The sequence below is a fragment of the Vidua macroura genome, chromosome 8, assembly GCF_024509145.1.
Source record: "Vidua macroura isolate BioBank_ID:100142 chromosome 8, ASM2450914v1, whole genome shotgun sequence".
Taxonomy (NCBI): domain Eukaryota; kingdom Metazoa; phylum Chordata; class Aves; order Passeriformes; family Viduidae; genus Vidua; species Vidua macroura.
In genome coordinates this window covers 11,941,249-11,956,389 of record NC_071578.1, presented here as the reverse complement: position 1 = coordinate 11,956,389, position 15,141 = coordinate 11,941,249, and the positions used below count along the sequence as shown (strand labels likewise).

Sequence of the window (15,141 nt, the reverse complement as noted above, 5' to 3'; positions counted from 1 at the left end):
CTACTCCTTGCTCTCCCCAGTCAGGGACAGGAGTGGTTCTATCACTCCTTTATACAACGTCACCTGTAAGAGGGTTTCATTTTACAAACCAGCTTTTCTCCAGTACCAAGAAGGTATTTAAAATCAAAAGGATGAAAGATGGCATGATGGCAAATGCACTGTGTTCCAGCTGCTCAGCTGGAAGGGCAGAACCCTGGTGAAAAAGGAAGCTTTCCTTTCCAGGACTTGATCACTGACTTCAGACTAGCAGATTATTTTTTCTAAATAGTTCTGAGAAAAACATTCACAAGTGAACACTCAAACTTGGATCCAAGCTATTTAAGTTGCCTCTGCTTCCAGTTTCTGGCAAGTTTTCTGACTTGGCTCTGAACCTTTTGACTGTGCCCACCTCTATTTTCATGTCTCTGCTTGAAAAATCCTGTTTCTTATCCAAAGCACAAAAGTATTGCCTTTTCCAAAAGCTAGGTCTGTTGTTTGTCACTTCTTCTCAGGAAGATTGGCTGGAAACTTAGTTGTTACTCAAAACTTTTCATTTCACAGCCATTCAGATTCTTATTAATTTGCATCCATCAGAAATTTGTCCTGTGAGACCTGTGATAACACGCAGCTTTCTCTTATTAAAATCAAGGCATTCTGGGCTCATCCTCACTCCATATGTTGTGTATTTCAGATGTTCCTGCTGGCATGGAGCCTTTTGGATATTTTTATTATTATCACAGGGTTGCCAGATGCATGGTATGGTGGCTGCCTTCCTTACCCAGTGTCTGCAAAGGCGCTTTCTGGATTCTAATTTAATAATATCCATGATTAAAGTTGTCAGCTGAAGGCTTTGTAACTACAACACCTAAAGGTGTTTTTAGTTTTCAGCATAAATTAAAGAGTTCAGAACAAAATATTTGCACCTCCTCCCCAAATATTAAAATTTGTACTAAGAAATCATTCTGTTAGGCACAATGGCAATATAAAACTAATGGATAAAACACAGTACAGGTGGTGATCTGAAGTACTCTCACTAACAAATGCTTGTATTTTTTGGAGTTCAGTATACTGAGTTCACTGAAGCTATTTCATTTTGAAGGATGAGGCCAAATAAGAGCACTGATCCACTGTTCCCACTTCACTCAGAACAGCATTTGTCTAAGCCTATAAAGAAGAACACTGTGAGAGTTTTATACACTTACTTTGATGGTACATGTGCAATTTTAAGCACATAAAATCACACAACTGTGGAAATCAAGGCTGAAAAGGCCTTCAATTACATTTCTCGTCCATCTCTCTGTCCAAAGCTTACCTCTATGTTAATTATTCCTCACAGGTTTTTATTTAAAACACTCTTAAAACTTTCTATGAGGTTTCAGAGCCTCCTGATGTGATCTGCTCTGTAACTCCCATACTTGCTGTTAGAAAATGTCTTGAAGTTCCAAACAAATATCTTGAGCCGACAATCACTTCCTCTTTTCCCTTTTCAGTGTAACTCATCTCCTTTTTTGCTGTCACCTTTTATGTATTTGAATGCTGTTGTAACATATGCCATGACAGTTTTCAACACCAAACTAAGCTTTTCCTGTTCCTGCAGCTTTCCTCAGACATTGAGTTTCCTAGACTTCCAACTGGGAACTACCTCCAGCCTTCACAGGGAGTACCCACGTGCTTAAAGCTACACACATATTTAAGTACTGTGCTGAGCCGGGGACTTCATTTCTAGTGTTGCCCAAGGCTGTCAAACACATGCTGGTCTGGTTTAACTGCATGACATTTCAGTTAAGTACTGTTTTGATGATAAATCTGGCAGTTTTGCTTTTGACTTTAAAATTGTAACTGCAGGTAAAAACTACCCTATTTTGCTAATTAAGAACAACCAGTGCCAAACTGTTGTGAACCTTATCTACCTGAACAGCAGGCAGTGTCTAACTTCTAGCTTTGTAAGGTATTTCCTTAAGACTGTAGGCATGAACAGTGTGTATTGGAAAAATATGCATATTGTGTTCTTAATATGCCTGGAACCAAATTAATTTGCTAATAAACAGCCATGCCCAATACCTAATGCACAGTGAGACATTGATATACACATATATCCCCATCCTCATCCATGAAGAGGTTCAATCCCCTCCACCTGAGTACCCAAAATGTAGCTGAAGAGCATCTGTGGCAGCTGACATATGCCAAGTGTATGCAATCAAGCAAAAGATAAAGAAATCAACAAGCCAATATATGTGCATAAAATATTATAATGAAAACTTAGGCAGACAAAGACCAAGTGGGAATAATATGGAATGGAAACAGAGACTAAGCAACTGCCAGAGTCAAGAGCAATTAGCTCACAGGTGGGAGGGCAGTGAACCACGGCTGGGCTGGTGTTAAAGGGGCTATTAGAATTACATGCTCCTACTTCTGTTCTGCTTACTTAACTATTTGCAGTGTCAGCAGAATCCTTCAACTTTTCCTAAAACTAATGCATAGTGTTTGCACAATGAAAGAACAACAAACTAGTAAAAAAGGACAGCATCTAGAAGCAATACAAGTCAAGTGTATGATAAAAAAATCTACAGTTCCCAACACATAAACAACTTAGCAATAAGTAAGTGTATGATCCAATACAAGACAATTGTTTGCTGTGCATTGTGTGAATGTGCAATATTCATAGAATATGTCTGTGTCAAGTATTCAGGAACTGTCAGGGACAAATGCAAACCGTATATTAAAGAATTAGGAAAAATATACTAAGAGTGTGCCTTCAATGCATTTTTTTAATACTTAGGATTTGCATTTTTCAAAATCAGTGGAAAAACATTCCTTTGTGGAATATATTCTAAAGATGCTCTGAACACATACCCATCTTTTCACAAAAACCTTCCTGATCTGGTAACCACCCCTTGGGATTCCTCCACCTAAGCTGATGAATTCACAATTTAATTACCTACAGCACCAGTTTGAACATGTCAGTGGGACATAATTGTAAAGGGAATGTTAGAGTACAGCTGCATTAATTCTAGTAATGGCTTTAAAAGACCAAAACACTGGAGAAGGCTGCATCTCCTACACAGCTACTTCCTACAAAGAAAGCACTTGAGCATTCATCTTATCTCACTTTACTTACCTTTCTTCTGCCCAAATTATGTAGATGAACAGAATTCTTACAAACTAATTAAATGAAATTAGTTGTTGATATAAAATCATCAATTCCCATGAAACCACCTAAGCTAAATATGAAACTGGCCCATGTGGTTTTGCTGTTTAAAAAATAAATGCAGCAATAATTGACAGCTGCAGAAGAGTTTGTCATGGTAACCTCAGAGTGTGAGGTTTGATCCTCCACATTTGGGCGGTAAATCATTGCAACTTCATCATATTTGTGGGGATGGTTCTCGCACATAGGTTTACTTAAAACGGTAAATCTTTCTTTGTAAGGAATATATATGAGCCACATCGTTCCTGTTTTGTTCCTCCTCAGTGGTATTGCTCCCATTCTCCTGGTAACACACCCAAGTCTTAAAAGTGCATCACTGAATGACTTCACCTCTCTGGCCTGCTCCTGAGGCTTGGCAATATGCATGGCAATCAATCTTTGGTAGACTGGAATTTATAATAAAAGGAAAACTTGTTGATTATTTAGCTTCTTGAGATTCTTTCAGCCTCTCCACTGCCTGGTGGGCTCTTCAGAGCGCTGTACCTTGATTTGGCTGTCTGGTGTCAAAATCAGACTACAAGTTTGACTTTGAAAAATCTAGAATAAAGAGGCTGGCAGAGCTGACGGAGATCTGGCTGCAGCACTGAGCAGAAAGGGTAATTTCTTCATTTGCAGTTTTCCTGGCACTGCTATGCAAGGACTCTGCCAGCATAAGCTTCCAGCATCTCTCAGTGTTGGCTTTTAAGATGTATTTGTACTTCTTGCCTGCAAGATGTACCCATGTTTACCTGAGAAGCTGGACATAGGTAAGGAGAGCTAATTGTACTAAATGGAACCTGAAACTCCTTGAGAAGGCAAAACACGAAGACCTTTCAGCAACAGATACTGGCACAAACATTCTCTCTGGAGAAGAGATCCTCCTCTCATTGTCATTTCTCACCTCTGCCTATTGCCCTTTGTTTGGTTGGTTTTGCTTTGTTTTGTTCCTGTTGTGTTGTTAAACAGATCTTTTGAAAATCAGCAGTTACAGCTAGGCACATTAACTGGTTAAGCAAAGTAGAAGTATGAGAAAGCAGGTTTCTAGGTTGGAGAGAAAACCTTAGGACTAGGAAGTGTTAAACCAGAGAGTTTCACAGCTTCTAGGTTTGATTTTACATAGTTAGAATCCTGCTTTAAGGAAAAAAATATCTGACCCAGAATTCCTTGAAGAGATGGAAAAGAAACATGTCACCAGAGGAAACTGGAGGGAGTAGATGATGATATGCATGATTAATCTTTGCACCCACATGTCACACATGGTTAAGTAGTGTACACCCATTTGTGCACTGTTGATCCTAGAAAAATGAATCCCACATAAGACTTCCTATACAGACAGCATGTGAACAGTTTTAAGACTATCCATGCCCAGTTTCACAGTCTCAAGAATAGGAAGGGTATACACCATGTAAAATTTAAGAGTGGTCTATCTGCTGATCTAAGTCCTGAGGAGCCTTTCAAGAGAAAACTTGTTAGTGCATACCTATGTGCTGAGTTACCACCATGCACTTAACAATGATGAAATTGCTTATTTTGGCATATGTTACCCATGAAATGCTTGTAATTAACTCAAGGAAAAAATGCACTAAACTTTAAAGCATCAAAAGCAGAATAACTCTTTCAGCTGTGAATGAACTGCAAGATTTCTCATTTCAGGAGTGTCATGTAATATGGTATGGCATGGTTGTCATCAAAGAGTTTGATGACAAAGAGAGCTTGTTCAGTGTCTGTTGAAGTGTGCAGTGGAGGTCACTGCAGCCAGGACACAGACTTGAAGTCACCTGGGTTACTGCAGAGAAAACATCCCACCAGTTAAAGCAGGTGGCGTTTGCTAGCTTGGTTCACTTTGCATCAGTTCAGTGTTCCTGCACTCCACTTAAGACAAATGTTCTTCACCCAAAATACAGCTGCCTTAATGTGTTGAGAGGGAGACTGGTGGCTTTCCCACAGAGTGTGAAACACAGTAATGCAGGCAGCTGCAATTCCAGTATCCTCAGCACCACATGAAATAATACCATTAGCTGACTCCATATGCCACACTCCCACTAAAGTTCCATCAGGGCAGAGTTCTGCTTCCCTTCAGTTCAGCAGGAACTTTCTCAATGACTTCAAATGTCACAAGGGCTAAGCTGCCCTTCCACAGGAAGACAACACAAGAGTAAAAATATTGTAACAGTAATCACTTGAACCAGAAAGGTTGTAAGAAAATATTACACACTTGTCAGTAAAGCTTTCTGTATACTTCTGTACACTTTCTGTACACTTCTGTGTAAAGAAAGAGACTCAAAACACAGTTATTTCAGATAGGAATATGAGTAGAAGATTTGCACTGAAATTGCTTTGGAAATAATTGGAACAAAAGCAATACAGGTCATAAACACTGAAAAATTTATTTTTTAATGAGCCATGACTAGCTTAAACAGTATATTTCACTCAAGAAAAAGGGAAAAGTGAAAGAAGCTGAATTGCCCCTTTCCTTTTACTTGCTAAAAGAAATGGCACTGAAGACAATTATGTTGTCTTCCCTTTAGCTAAGTATTTTGAGAGAAGGGGTGATAAAAAAGTATTTATTGAGTTCCCATTGTTTTTTAGTATCTTAAATCTTTTGAATTTTAAGAATTTGCCTCAACCTTTACATTAAGAAGTGACAGTTTCATATCTGTTCACAAATTTTGGTGAATTGCCAGCCTCACAATTCTGAGGCAGCTGTCCTTAGACATGTGATTCGGTTTGCATAAATATTCCACAGACATATCCCCCATCTCACAACAATCATGCACACTTGAAATGTTACATCAGTTATTAACTGTACAGAAACCAGGAGAGAGCTTCCAGCCAGCTCTCACTCACTTGTGAGCCTGATTTGCCACATGAACTCATGGCAGTGCCTGATAACACTGCCACACTGAATCTCAGCCCTCTAGATATGACTTTATTCTCAGCAGTATAAGAGATGGAAAACTGCCATGAACACTTTATTATTTCATTCTTAGGAAAAGACTTCTAAAATTTTACTTTATAAGGCTTTCTCTAGCCTCAGGTAAATGATCTAATTAATTTCCGGGGAGGAAGTGTATTTTTAAATCTTGCCTGCTGATGCTGCAGTTTGGTAGGGTGTGCTCAGTAGCATGGTTATTTGTTCTAAAACATAAAAATAACCAGTGGTACTGCAGAGGTGATGATGAACACTAGTCACTCATGTCTGCACTCAGAGCAACAGGGAAACCCCCATAAGTTCAGGAAATAGGAGAAGCCTCCATCTCTGCTTGCATGCTCACTGGATGACTTGTTTGGTACACCAGTTTAATCCACTGGGTCCTGCCAAAGCCTCCAAACTATAGGTAACTGCTCAAACCAGCTCGTCTGCACTTGCAAATAAACCAGATTCATTTTTTTCAGCTTCACCAATTCCAACAGTACAGATAAATGTGAGCAACCCAAGAGTTATGTGCACACAGCACAGAGTGAACTCTTATAGCAGGTATGTGAGAAAATGAAACAACTCTTCAAGCTCTGCTACAATTCAAATACTTTTAACACGAAAATATACTCAGGCCATCAGAGATGGCAAAAGCTGTACCGGGGACTAGTTTGGGCAAGGGTTTAGATTTAAAAGGCTTGAATTTTCTTAAAATAATGATCAACCAGTTCTCCAGCAAAGACAAGAACATTGAAGGTCTCTTCATTGTTTCCTTTGTCTGCTACAGTCTCATAAAGACTTCATACTGTAATCTTTGACTTAGAGGAAATTCCCACAGACACAGAAATAAGAGACAATCGTATGTCGACCCCTTTTATTAGCACCGTGCCTCACCCACTTGGTTATTCACACACGCAGCAGCGAGAACTACGCTGCTCATCTCACCTGGCTCTTACATTATCTTTTGTAATGGCAAATTGCAGTGCCCCTCAGCTACAATAAATCCAGGCAGGTTTTCTTTTCAAGACAGGTACCTCAAAAATTGCAAGCCACAGATGTAAACGAGACAAGGCAAAAAGAAGTTACTTTTGGTTTAGCTTATGCTGATGTCATTCTAGAGACTTCACTTTTAGTTAATGGGCATTTGCACCATTATGAGAGCAGAATTCATCTCCCAAGGACAGGTTTTGTTGTAGTAAACTTGTTTTACTCCAGCTGCTTTATAAAGTCCTACCCTTGGTGTATTTACATGGCCATAAGCAAGTCAGAACACCTTTCACAGAAGTGAATTGCATCCAGCCAAACCACAGCCCTAGGCTGATGCAGAAGTGGGTAGGGTTTTTAAACTTTCTGCAGCAGTTAGTGTTTAGGCACATAAAAGCACCCCACCCTCCTGCCCCAGGCAAGAGAGAATACTCAGACAGTGCAGAGTGTACTTCATGCATCAGGATACATCAGTTGGCTTTAAATAAGATCAACAGATTTCAGAAAAATGAGAGAAGGGAGTAATACATATGTGCCTTAAGACATAGTATGTTGACTAACATCCCAGATACTCAGTGGCAAAGTTTAAGGGAGAAAAGGCCTGTTAAATGGAAGTTTTATGATGCTCCTGACACTCTGAAAGAGAAGAACCCATAAAGCTCAAACTGGAGTTTCTAAACTCAAAGCCAGTATCCTTTACTATTACTTTCCATTTTGACTTTGCTACTACAGATGATGCCTATAGGGGAATTAAAACATGTCATTGTCCTGACAACGCTGATGTGTCAGCCCCAGTGCTGCAGTGCTCTTCTGGTACCACAAGATTATTGAGAGAGTACATGGGTAATATCTTTCAACTGTGCAGCCAAACTGGTGTACACTTGGAAGAAAAAATAATCTGATCACTAAAATGTCAATGCAGAAATACCAAAGAAAATAAAACCAAGGAGCACATTTTCCTTTTGGTTCCTTGGGGAAACTAATATCTCTGAAGGGAAGTGGTATGTTCAGCAAATAGAGATCAATAATTTTATTACCCAGTGCACAATTTCCTACACTTTTTTTCAATTATTTTGCTTACCCCAAACTCTTCTGATCACAAGACGAATCAAAGAAATCAAACAACAGCATTATAGTGCTTAATGAACACTGTATTGCAATAAATGTGCTACTGTGTGCACATACTGGTAATCTTAACTGAACAGCATGAGAAACACTCTGCAGTGTGCCATAAACATGCCAGGATGATTGACACATGGATAATCTGTTTTCCTCAAGGAAAGCAGATGAGCAGTTTTTGAGAAGAAGGTTTCAGTCTGACTCTGGTTTGCAAATTGAAGAAAACAAAGTATCCATCACTATTGTGTTTCTGCAATAAAAATACTGGATAGTCACTGGGTAGTGCCTGATGGCACTCTAGTTCCCAGCTCTGCAGGAGCTTCCAGCCAAGTGTTGGGTGAGTCATGTTTTTGCAGTACTGTGTAAAAACCAGGTAAATTCATAGGTAAATGGAGTAAACACAGCTAAACACTTAATACCAACCTGAATAAGATCTTTTTCTAGAGTCACTGCCCATCAGTGAATACTGATGACAATATTTCCTTTCCTCTACTCTACATGTACCACACTAAACTCAGACACCCAACACATGGCACCATCATTCCATATTCCCAGTCCCAAACAATCTGTAATCTCACTTAGGGTGGGGCATACGGGCGTTGCTCTAATTAAGTGCAATGATAATGCACAGGATGACTTTTTCATGTGTTATGTTCCTGTAAAATCTTACTGGAATCTCACCTGGCAAATGATCTAAAATCTCAAACTTTGTTGTTCTTGTGCAACTCATCTGTTAGCATGTCTGTACAACAGAGCATGAGTAATTTAAAGTAGGGACCATCCTTGAGATTGAAGGAAATACCCTGTGAACTTGGAGACATGCCATCACAAAGCTCCAGAGTATCCAACCCTCTTGATAAATTTGCAACAGAAGTTCTATTAGCACTTTTGCTGTTGCACTCAGGAGTCCATTTCTACATATTTTAAAATTAAAATATTTGCAACATTAAATTAGCTGAAGGTTTAAAAAAACAAACTCAAAACCCAAAAAAGGAGCAGATTTAAAAAATGCTTCCAAACTGCCTCAACACTTGGGGTATTGTTCAACAGGGTTTTTTTGGTAGATGGTTACAAAACATAGTACAACACACATAATGTAAATTCCCACATTTGCTACTGAAAATATTATTTCTAAATCAATTTCACCCACAGATAAAATCTTATACAAGGTACAACCTAAAGGCCTCAAGTTCTCAGATTTCAGAAAACAACTTGTTGTAGATGGGTTTTGAATGCTTTGATACCTTTTACTGTAGGAGGGTAAAAGGTTGCTATCATCCCTGTCAAATCCTCTTTGAAATGTGTGAATCTATGAAAACTCATGGTAAAAACTGCAGCAACTGCTAACATGTTATCACACCTACAACACTCAGTGCTTACACACCTCTTACCTCCAGACTGTCTCTGGTCTAAATAGAGATGGGAGTTACACAAGGTGAAGAGAAAATAGTGTCCTCATCTGTAGCAGGAGCCAGGCAGGAAATTAATGCAGTTCTGACACACAAGCTAAGGGTATGATCCAGCAAGAGCATGTGGGTGCCTGTACCCCATGTGCAGCTCTCGGCACAGCTGCGTGAGGCATCAATGCACAGCTCGGGGCAGTTTGGCTGTGGGCAGTGCTGGAGGAACCACTGGGACATCATCCCTAAGGGCTGGGAGCTGTTGTTGTTATGGCTTCCTCAGCTCATTCTGTCAGTTCTGACAGTTACAGTTGAAAAACATTTTGTATAAATCAGTTTTGAGAAAAGTAAATCCACATGGGGAAGCCAGGTGTACAGCTGGCAGAGACAGGAAAATCACTCTTACTTCAGCAGTGCCTTTGAGTGTCAGGGAACTCTCCAATCCTGAACTGCACAGAGTAGCCACAGCTGGGATTGCTCCTTGTCACAGTCACAATCTCCCTGTTTCTCCAGTCAAATTTCTTCATTTTCTCTTCTTTCCCACACCCACGACAGTGCTGCTCAGGTCACACATCTCCCAGTGAGTCCCTCAGTCACACTTTTTCCCCTTATGTGAGGAGACAGTTCCTGGGATAAAGGCTTTTGCACCTTGAGGTGGAGAGTTGTGGTTCCCTTGGCTGTGACCAAAGGGCCTACTGTGCTATCCATAGTGGGGAGCACTCCACACTGAGGCAGAAACCCCTTCCCTGGCACAGGGACACTTGCAGGGACATTGTCTTATCATCTGCAGCTAGGCCAGGGAAGGTTTAGGTTGGTCACTAGGAAAAATTTCTGCATAGAAATGGTGACTGGAATTGGAACAGACTGCCAAGAGGTCCTGAAGTCACCACTCCTGGAAGTGTGTAAGACTCTACATGGCACTTGGTGCCAGGGTCATAGTGGTGCTGGGTCATAGGTTGGATTTGATGATCTTAAAAAACTTTTCAGCCTGATTATGTGAGCTAACACCTGGCCTTGGCCCAGACCCCTGGCATGGTCAGCCTACGCTGGCCTAAGGGACATAGCACCGCCTGGCATGCCCAGATGCAACAGGAAAGTCTACGCGGTCCCTGGGGATGCCCCGCGTTTCCCGCTCGCGGGACCGGGACCAGGATCCCCCTCAGGCTCCGCGCCCGCCCCTCAGCCCCACAGCGCCTCCCACTGCGCGCAGGCGCGAACAGCTCGCACCGCCCGGGCACGCGCAGCGCGCAGGCGCGGGGCCGCCCCTGCCCCGGCAGCGGGAGCTTGAAGCGCTGAGGGGAGCCAGGGACGGAAGGGCGGCCCCGCCGGGTTCTTTCTTCCTTCGCCCGGGCCCTGAGGGGTTTGTGCTCCCCGAGCGGCCTCCCTTCGCTCCTCAGCTCTGCGGGTCGGTGCTTTGGCTGCGTTTCTGGGGTGCGGCACCTCAGAACGAGCTCCACGGGTCTGTGGCCCTACTTATGGGCTGCCCAGTCTTCGTCCTGCTTCTCTGCGGGTGGAAAACTAGCAAGGCAGAAGCTTGAGTGTTGATAGTATTGTGTTAAAAGTATTGAGTGTTAATAGAGCCTTGTGTCGTTGAGACAGTAAAAGGAGTGCGTGCCTTTATATAATATAGCTATAAGCAGGAAGAGAGAATGTAGTTACAGACGTACCCAAAGTGCAAAACTCAAGTAAGTACTGAAAAGCAAAATTGTCTTTTCCCCGTCTAATTCAAATTTTCTTTACTTGCTGGACAGGTTTTTTTGTGCGGTGAATAGCATTACTGGTCGAGAATGCCAAGGATTCTTAGCCGAAGATACAGGAAAAGGATTTTAAGAGTGCAGGAGAGCTGTGTGAATATGCTGCCAAGTAACAGCATTAGCAAACCAGATGAAAAAGTATTTGTTACGGTCTTTTAAAAACGAATTTGCATTAGAAAGTAAAGGTAGAGAATCGGTGGGATTGCTTGGTGTTTTTAAAGCTATCTCTTAGGCTTAAAATTATTTTGCTCCTTGGAAAATTCTTACTACATATTTGTGATATACAGTATGCATAAGAATGTTGTTGCTTTTTCTAAGCTCTTGCTTACAAAAAGAAATAATAGTATTAAACTTCCATTATATTTAATGGATGCTGTGGCTTTCTGTTTAATTGATAGATTGCTAAAATACCCAATTTTAGACTCCTTACTAAGGTCTGGGTTTTTTTAAATAGAGTACCATATGTTCAGTGTTGAACAGCTGGGGGGATGTTGACTTCTAAGATAAATGAGGACCTCCATCCTTTGGTATCAAGCCCAGGGTTGCTGGGCTATTAAGGATTTGGCATACTGAAGCTTTGGCAGTTTTCATCTGTGAAGAGGAAGCCCCTTGTGCCAGCCCTGTGTTGCCTAGTTGTGGTTTGCAGGATTTCATTTTTGAGAGGTTTCTGTTTCAAAACTCGTAATTGCAATTTGCAGGTGAGTGGAGGTATAGCTGTTGATTTTCCAGCTGCATTCTGGTCATTAGTAGTGGTTCACAATTGCTAAATGAAATTAAACATTGCCAAATCGATTTGAAGTTGGTTCATGCTGGGAAGTGTGACTTAACCATTTTAATTAAGGTGCCTTTCTGAGTGTGCTTGGGATGTTTCCTGTTAATCAAAACTTCCACCTGTGTGAGTAATTAATTTTTTAAGCAGCATCCCCAGAAGGATCACATGAGACTGGATACCCAATTATATTGTTCTATAGAAAAGATTGTTTACATTTGTGGACAACAAAAATCCTCCTGGCTCCACAGATCTTTAGGAGCAAGGGGAAAAATAATATATACAATGGATTGTAAAAGACTTCATGGCAGTTAGTTGTGTCATGCATCCTCTCAGAGAAAAGCTGTTCACAAAGAAAGATGCTACTTAGCACATGAAACAGTTGTGTAACTTATGCAGATGTCCTTTTTGATCATACCAATTAGAAAATAAGCCTTAGAATTTCATATTAGAGCTTTTTACTAATTTCTGCAGCCACATGGCTCATTATGATCTGGTGACAATAACACCATAATTCATTCTGTCATTTAACAGAGACAGCTATTTATCTTGAGATGGAAGAGTCAGTGCTGGATAAATTGCCATCTTTGTGCAGTACTCCAAAGGATTCTGGGGCAGCACCTGCACAGGGCACTAGTTCAGGTAAACAGGTATGAAAACTTCCCACTTTTCCAGTAATGTGATTGTTAATAGTAACAAAAGTGCTGGTGAAATCATCAAGGAGTCAGAAGTCACTGAGATACTGCTTGCTGGAAGGCTAGAGACAGGCAGCTTGTACCTCTAGCTACAGGGCTGTGCAGGTGAGGCATGTGCCTGGTGTACTTTGCTCTGAAAAGGCAGATGCTTGCTGTGAATACAAAGTGATGGAGCAACATAACCCAATGGCATATTAATACAAACACTATATAGGGTGTGTGGTGGATTTCTTGCTTCTTTCTTTCAACCTGTTATCTTCAGCTTTCTCAAATCCTAGTTTCTGGGTTGCTGTGCATGCAGGATGACTTTCTGTGACTTCTGCCTGCAGTGGAACAAAGTACAAGCATTGTACTTTGTATACTCTCCATAGTGCTCAGCTCTGCTTTGGTCCTATCCTGGGATGTGAAATGGTGATACTGTCACACTCAACATCCAGATCTATGCAGGACAGGCCTGGTTTGAAAGTATTCTATAACTAATCCCTCACTCTTATATTTTAGAGCATTTCTATAAATAAAAATGTTAGACACGGCTTATAAAAAATAGTTATTTTGAAGAAAAAAAATGGTTTTAGATACTTGTGAAGTATCTCAAAGCATGAACAGGTCAAAATTATACATGTATTTCTAATATGTTCTAGAATACAGATGTTTTGTACTAGTTCTAATACAGATGTATAGGATGGAACAGCAGGAAAAGTAACCCTTACCTCCCTTAAACTAGAGGGGAAATTGATAGAATAAAATTAGCCAAGTTGAAATATGCCATATTTCTTTTACACAAACACTAGATGAGTAAGTTTGCCTCAATAGAATACAAGATTTTGTCCAAGAAAATGTGGAGCCACACCTTTCCATATCTTGCAGCTGTATGTGCAAATACAAGTGAAAGGAAGAAGTTAACTCTGGTCAAGTTTTTGAAGGCTATACGGACAATTAGGAAGTCTGGCTTTACAATGATAGTTAAATATATTACGTATTCTATGTAAATAATAATGATTGGTAAACAGTTACTTGAGATTTGATAAATATTTAAGAATATTCTGACCACCTGGCTTTTCTGGGTTTATTTATTCTATTTTTTAGCAAATGAGTGCAGCTCTGAGGGAACGATTAAGGAAAACAAGACGTTCATTTAATGCCAGTTTTACAGTGGCAAAGCGGCTCAAAATAGACACTGAAGACAAAGACACTGCTGGTGCTGACACAGGGTCCTTGCCAGAGACGAGTACAGACTGTTCCAGGTTACAAGATGGTTCTGAAAACCTGGAAGGAAATGGCACTGGACATACATGTTTCGGAAGTCCCTCACAGGAGAGTGATCTCTGTGGATCAGCAGAGAATTCGGATGTGCTACAGGTTGATCTTGGTCAGCAACAGTCCCTTGAAGAGAAAGTAAAGCTGGTGAAACAAGTGCAAGAGAAGGAAGAGCTACTTCGTAGGCTCAAACTGGTGAAGATGTATCGATCCAAGGTGAGGCAATACTTACTCACTGGTTTTTTACTGTGGTGGTTGTGTATTGTCGCAGTTTAAGGTATTTTATAAGAATATCTGCAGGGTATCAAAACCCCCTTTGGTCAGCAGATGATGTCTTTCTTTTTTGTTTGTCTCAATTTCAGAACAACCTGTCTGAGCTGCAAGCTTTGATAGTGAAGTGGAGAAGCAGCACCCAGCTGATGCTGTATGAGCTGCAGTCGGCCTTTTCTGCAGATGGCAAGAAAGTGAGTCTCACTCAGCTCATCGACACTTTTGGGTTAGAAGACCAGTTACTGCACTACAGCAGAACAGAAGAAGATTTTGTAGATGCATAATCTACGGCTGCAGAGCTTTCTTTGCACAGACACAAAAGCAGAAAAGACTGAATAAATTCTGATTGTGTCAGAAGTGTTGGTCAGACAGTGGACTTTATGTTTTGGGGTTAGGAGGTTTTTTCCAGAGGTACTTGTAAAGCTGTGTGCATACATACAGTAGGCACTGTAAAAGCCATTACTTAATAGAAAAAAATCAAACTGGTGATGTTTTGGAGAATCTGGCTTAATGACTTGGTCAGTGAATTTTTATTTAAAAAAATAAAATTAAGTCATAGTTTGACAGGTAGAAAGCAGTCCATTTTTTTAAATTAGTGTCTGCATGGTTACTTGTATTGAAATAACTCAAATTGTCAATTCTGTTCATGTTCAGATGGGGAAGAGTTCAGTTGGTAGATACACCCATTTTACAAATGTCTTCCTGGTGCCTGTCAGCCAATGAAGGCTAATGACATCATTTTGTGAGTTAAGTGAAGATAACTAATTTTCATGGTTGTCATATTCCAGAGCTGAGATAAGATGTTCTCAC

At 40.6% G+C, this 15,141-nt stretch overlaps 1 protein-coding gene across 1 annotated transcript; it reads left to right on the top strand.

Annotated features, from left to right (window-relative positions):
• Nucleotides 1–10,827: 10,827 nt before the first annotated feature.
• On the top strand, nucleotides 10,828–14,688 carry SFR1 (SWI5 dependent homologous recombination repair protein 1). The gene is made up of 4 exons (XM_053984163.1): nucleotides 10,828–11,271; nucleotides 12,644–12,759; nucleotides 13,891–14,277; nucleotides 14,424–14,688. The coding sequence occupies exons 2-4, from the start codon at nucleotides 12,664–12,666 to the stop codon at nucleotides 14,613–14,615; spliced, it is 675 nt and encodes a 224-aa protein (XP_053840138.1). The 5' UTR covers nucleotides 10,828–11,271; nucleotides 12,644–12,663; the 3' UTR covers nucleotides 14,616–14,688.
• Nucleotides 14,689–15,141: the final 453 nt, after the last annotated feature.

Bases quoted from the DNA above. Each gene is read 5' to 3' on its own strand.
- SFR1 (XM_053984163.1), top strand. From the start codon at position 12,664: ATGGAAGAGTCAGTGCTGGATAAATTGCCATCTTTGTGCAGTACTCCA. The intron at 12,760-13,890 runs GTATGAAAACTT...TCTATTTTTTAG, and splicing joins GCACTAGTTCAGGTAAACAG to CAAATGAGTGCAGCTCTGAG. The intron at 14,278-14,423 runs GTGAGGCAATAC...TCTCAATTTCAG, and splicing joins TGAAGATGTATCGATCCAAG to AACAACCTGTCTGAGCTGCA.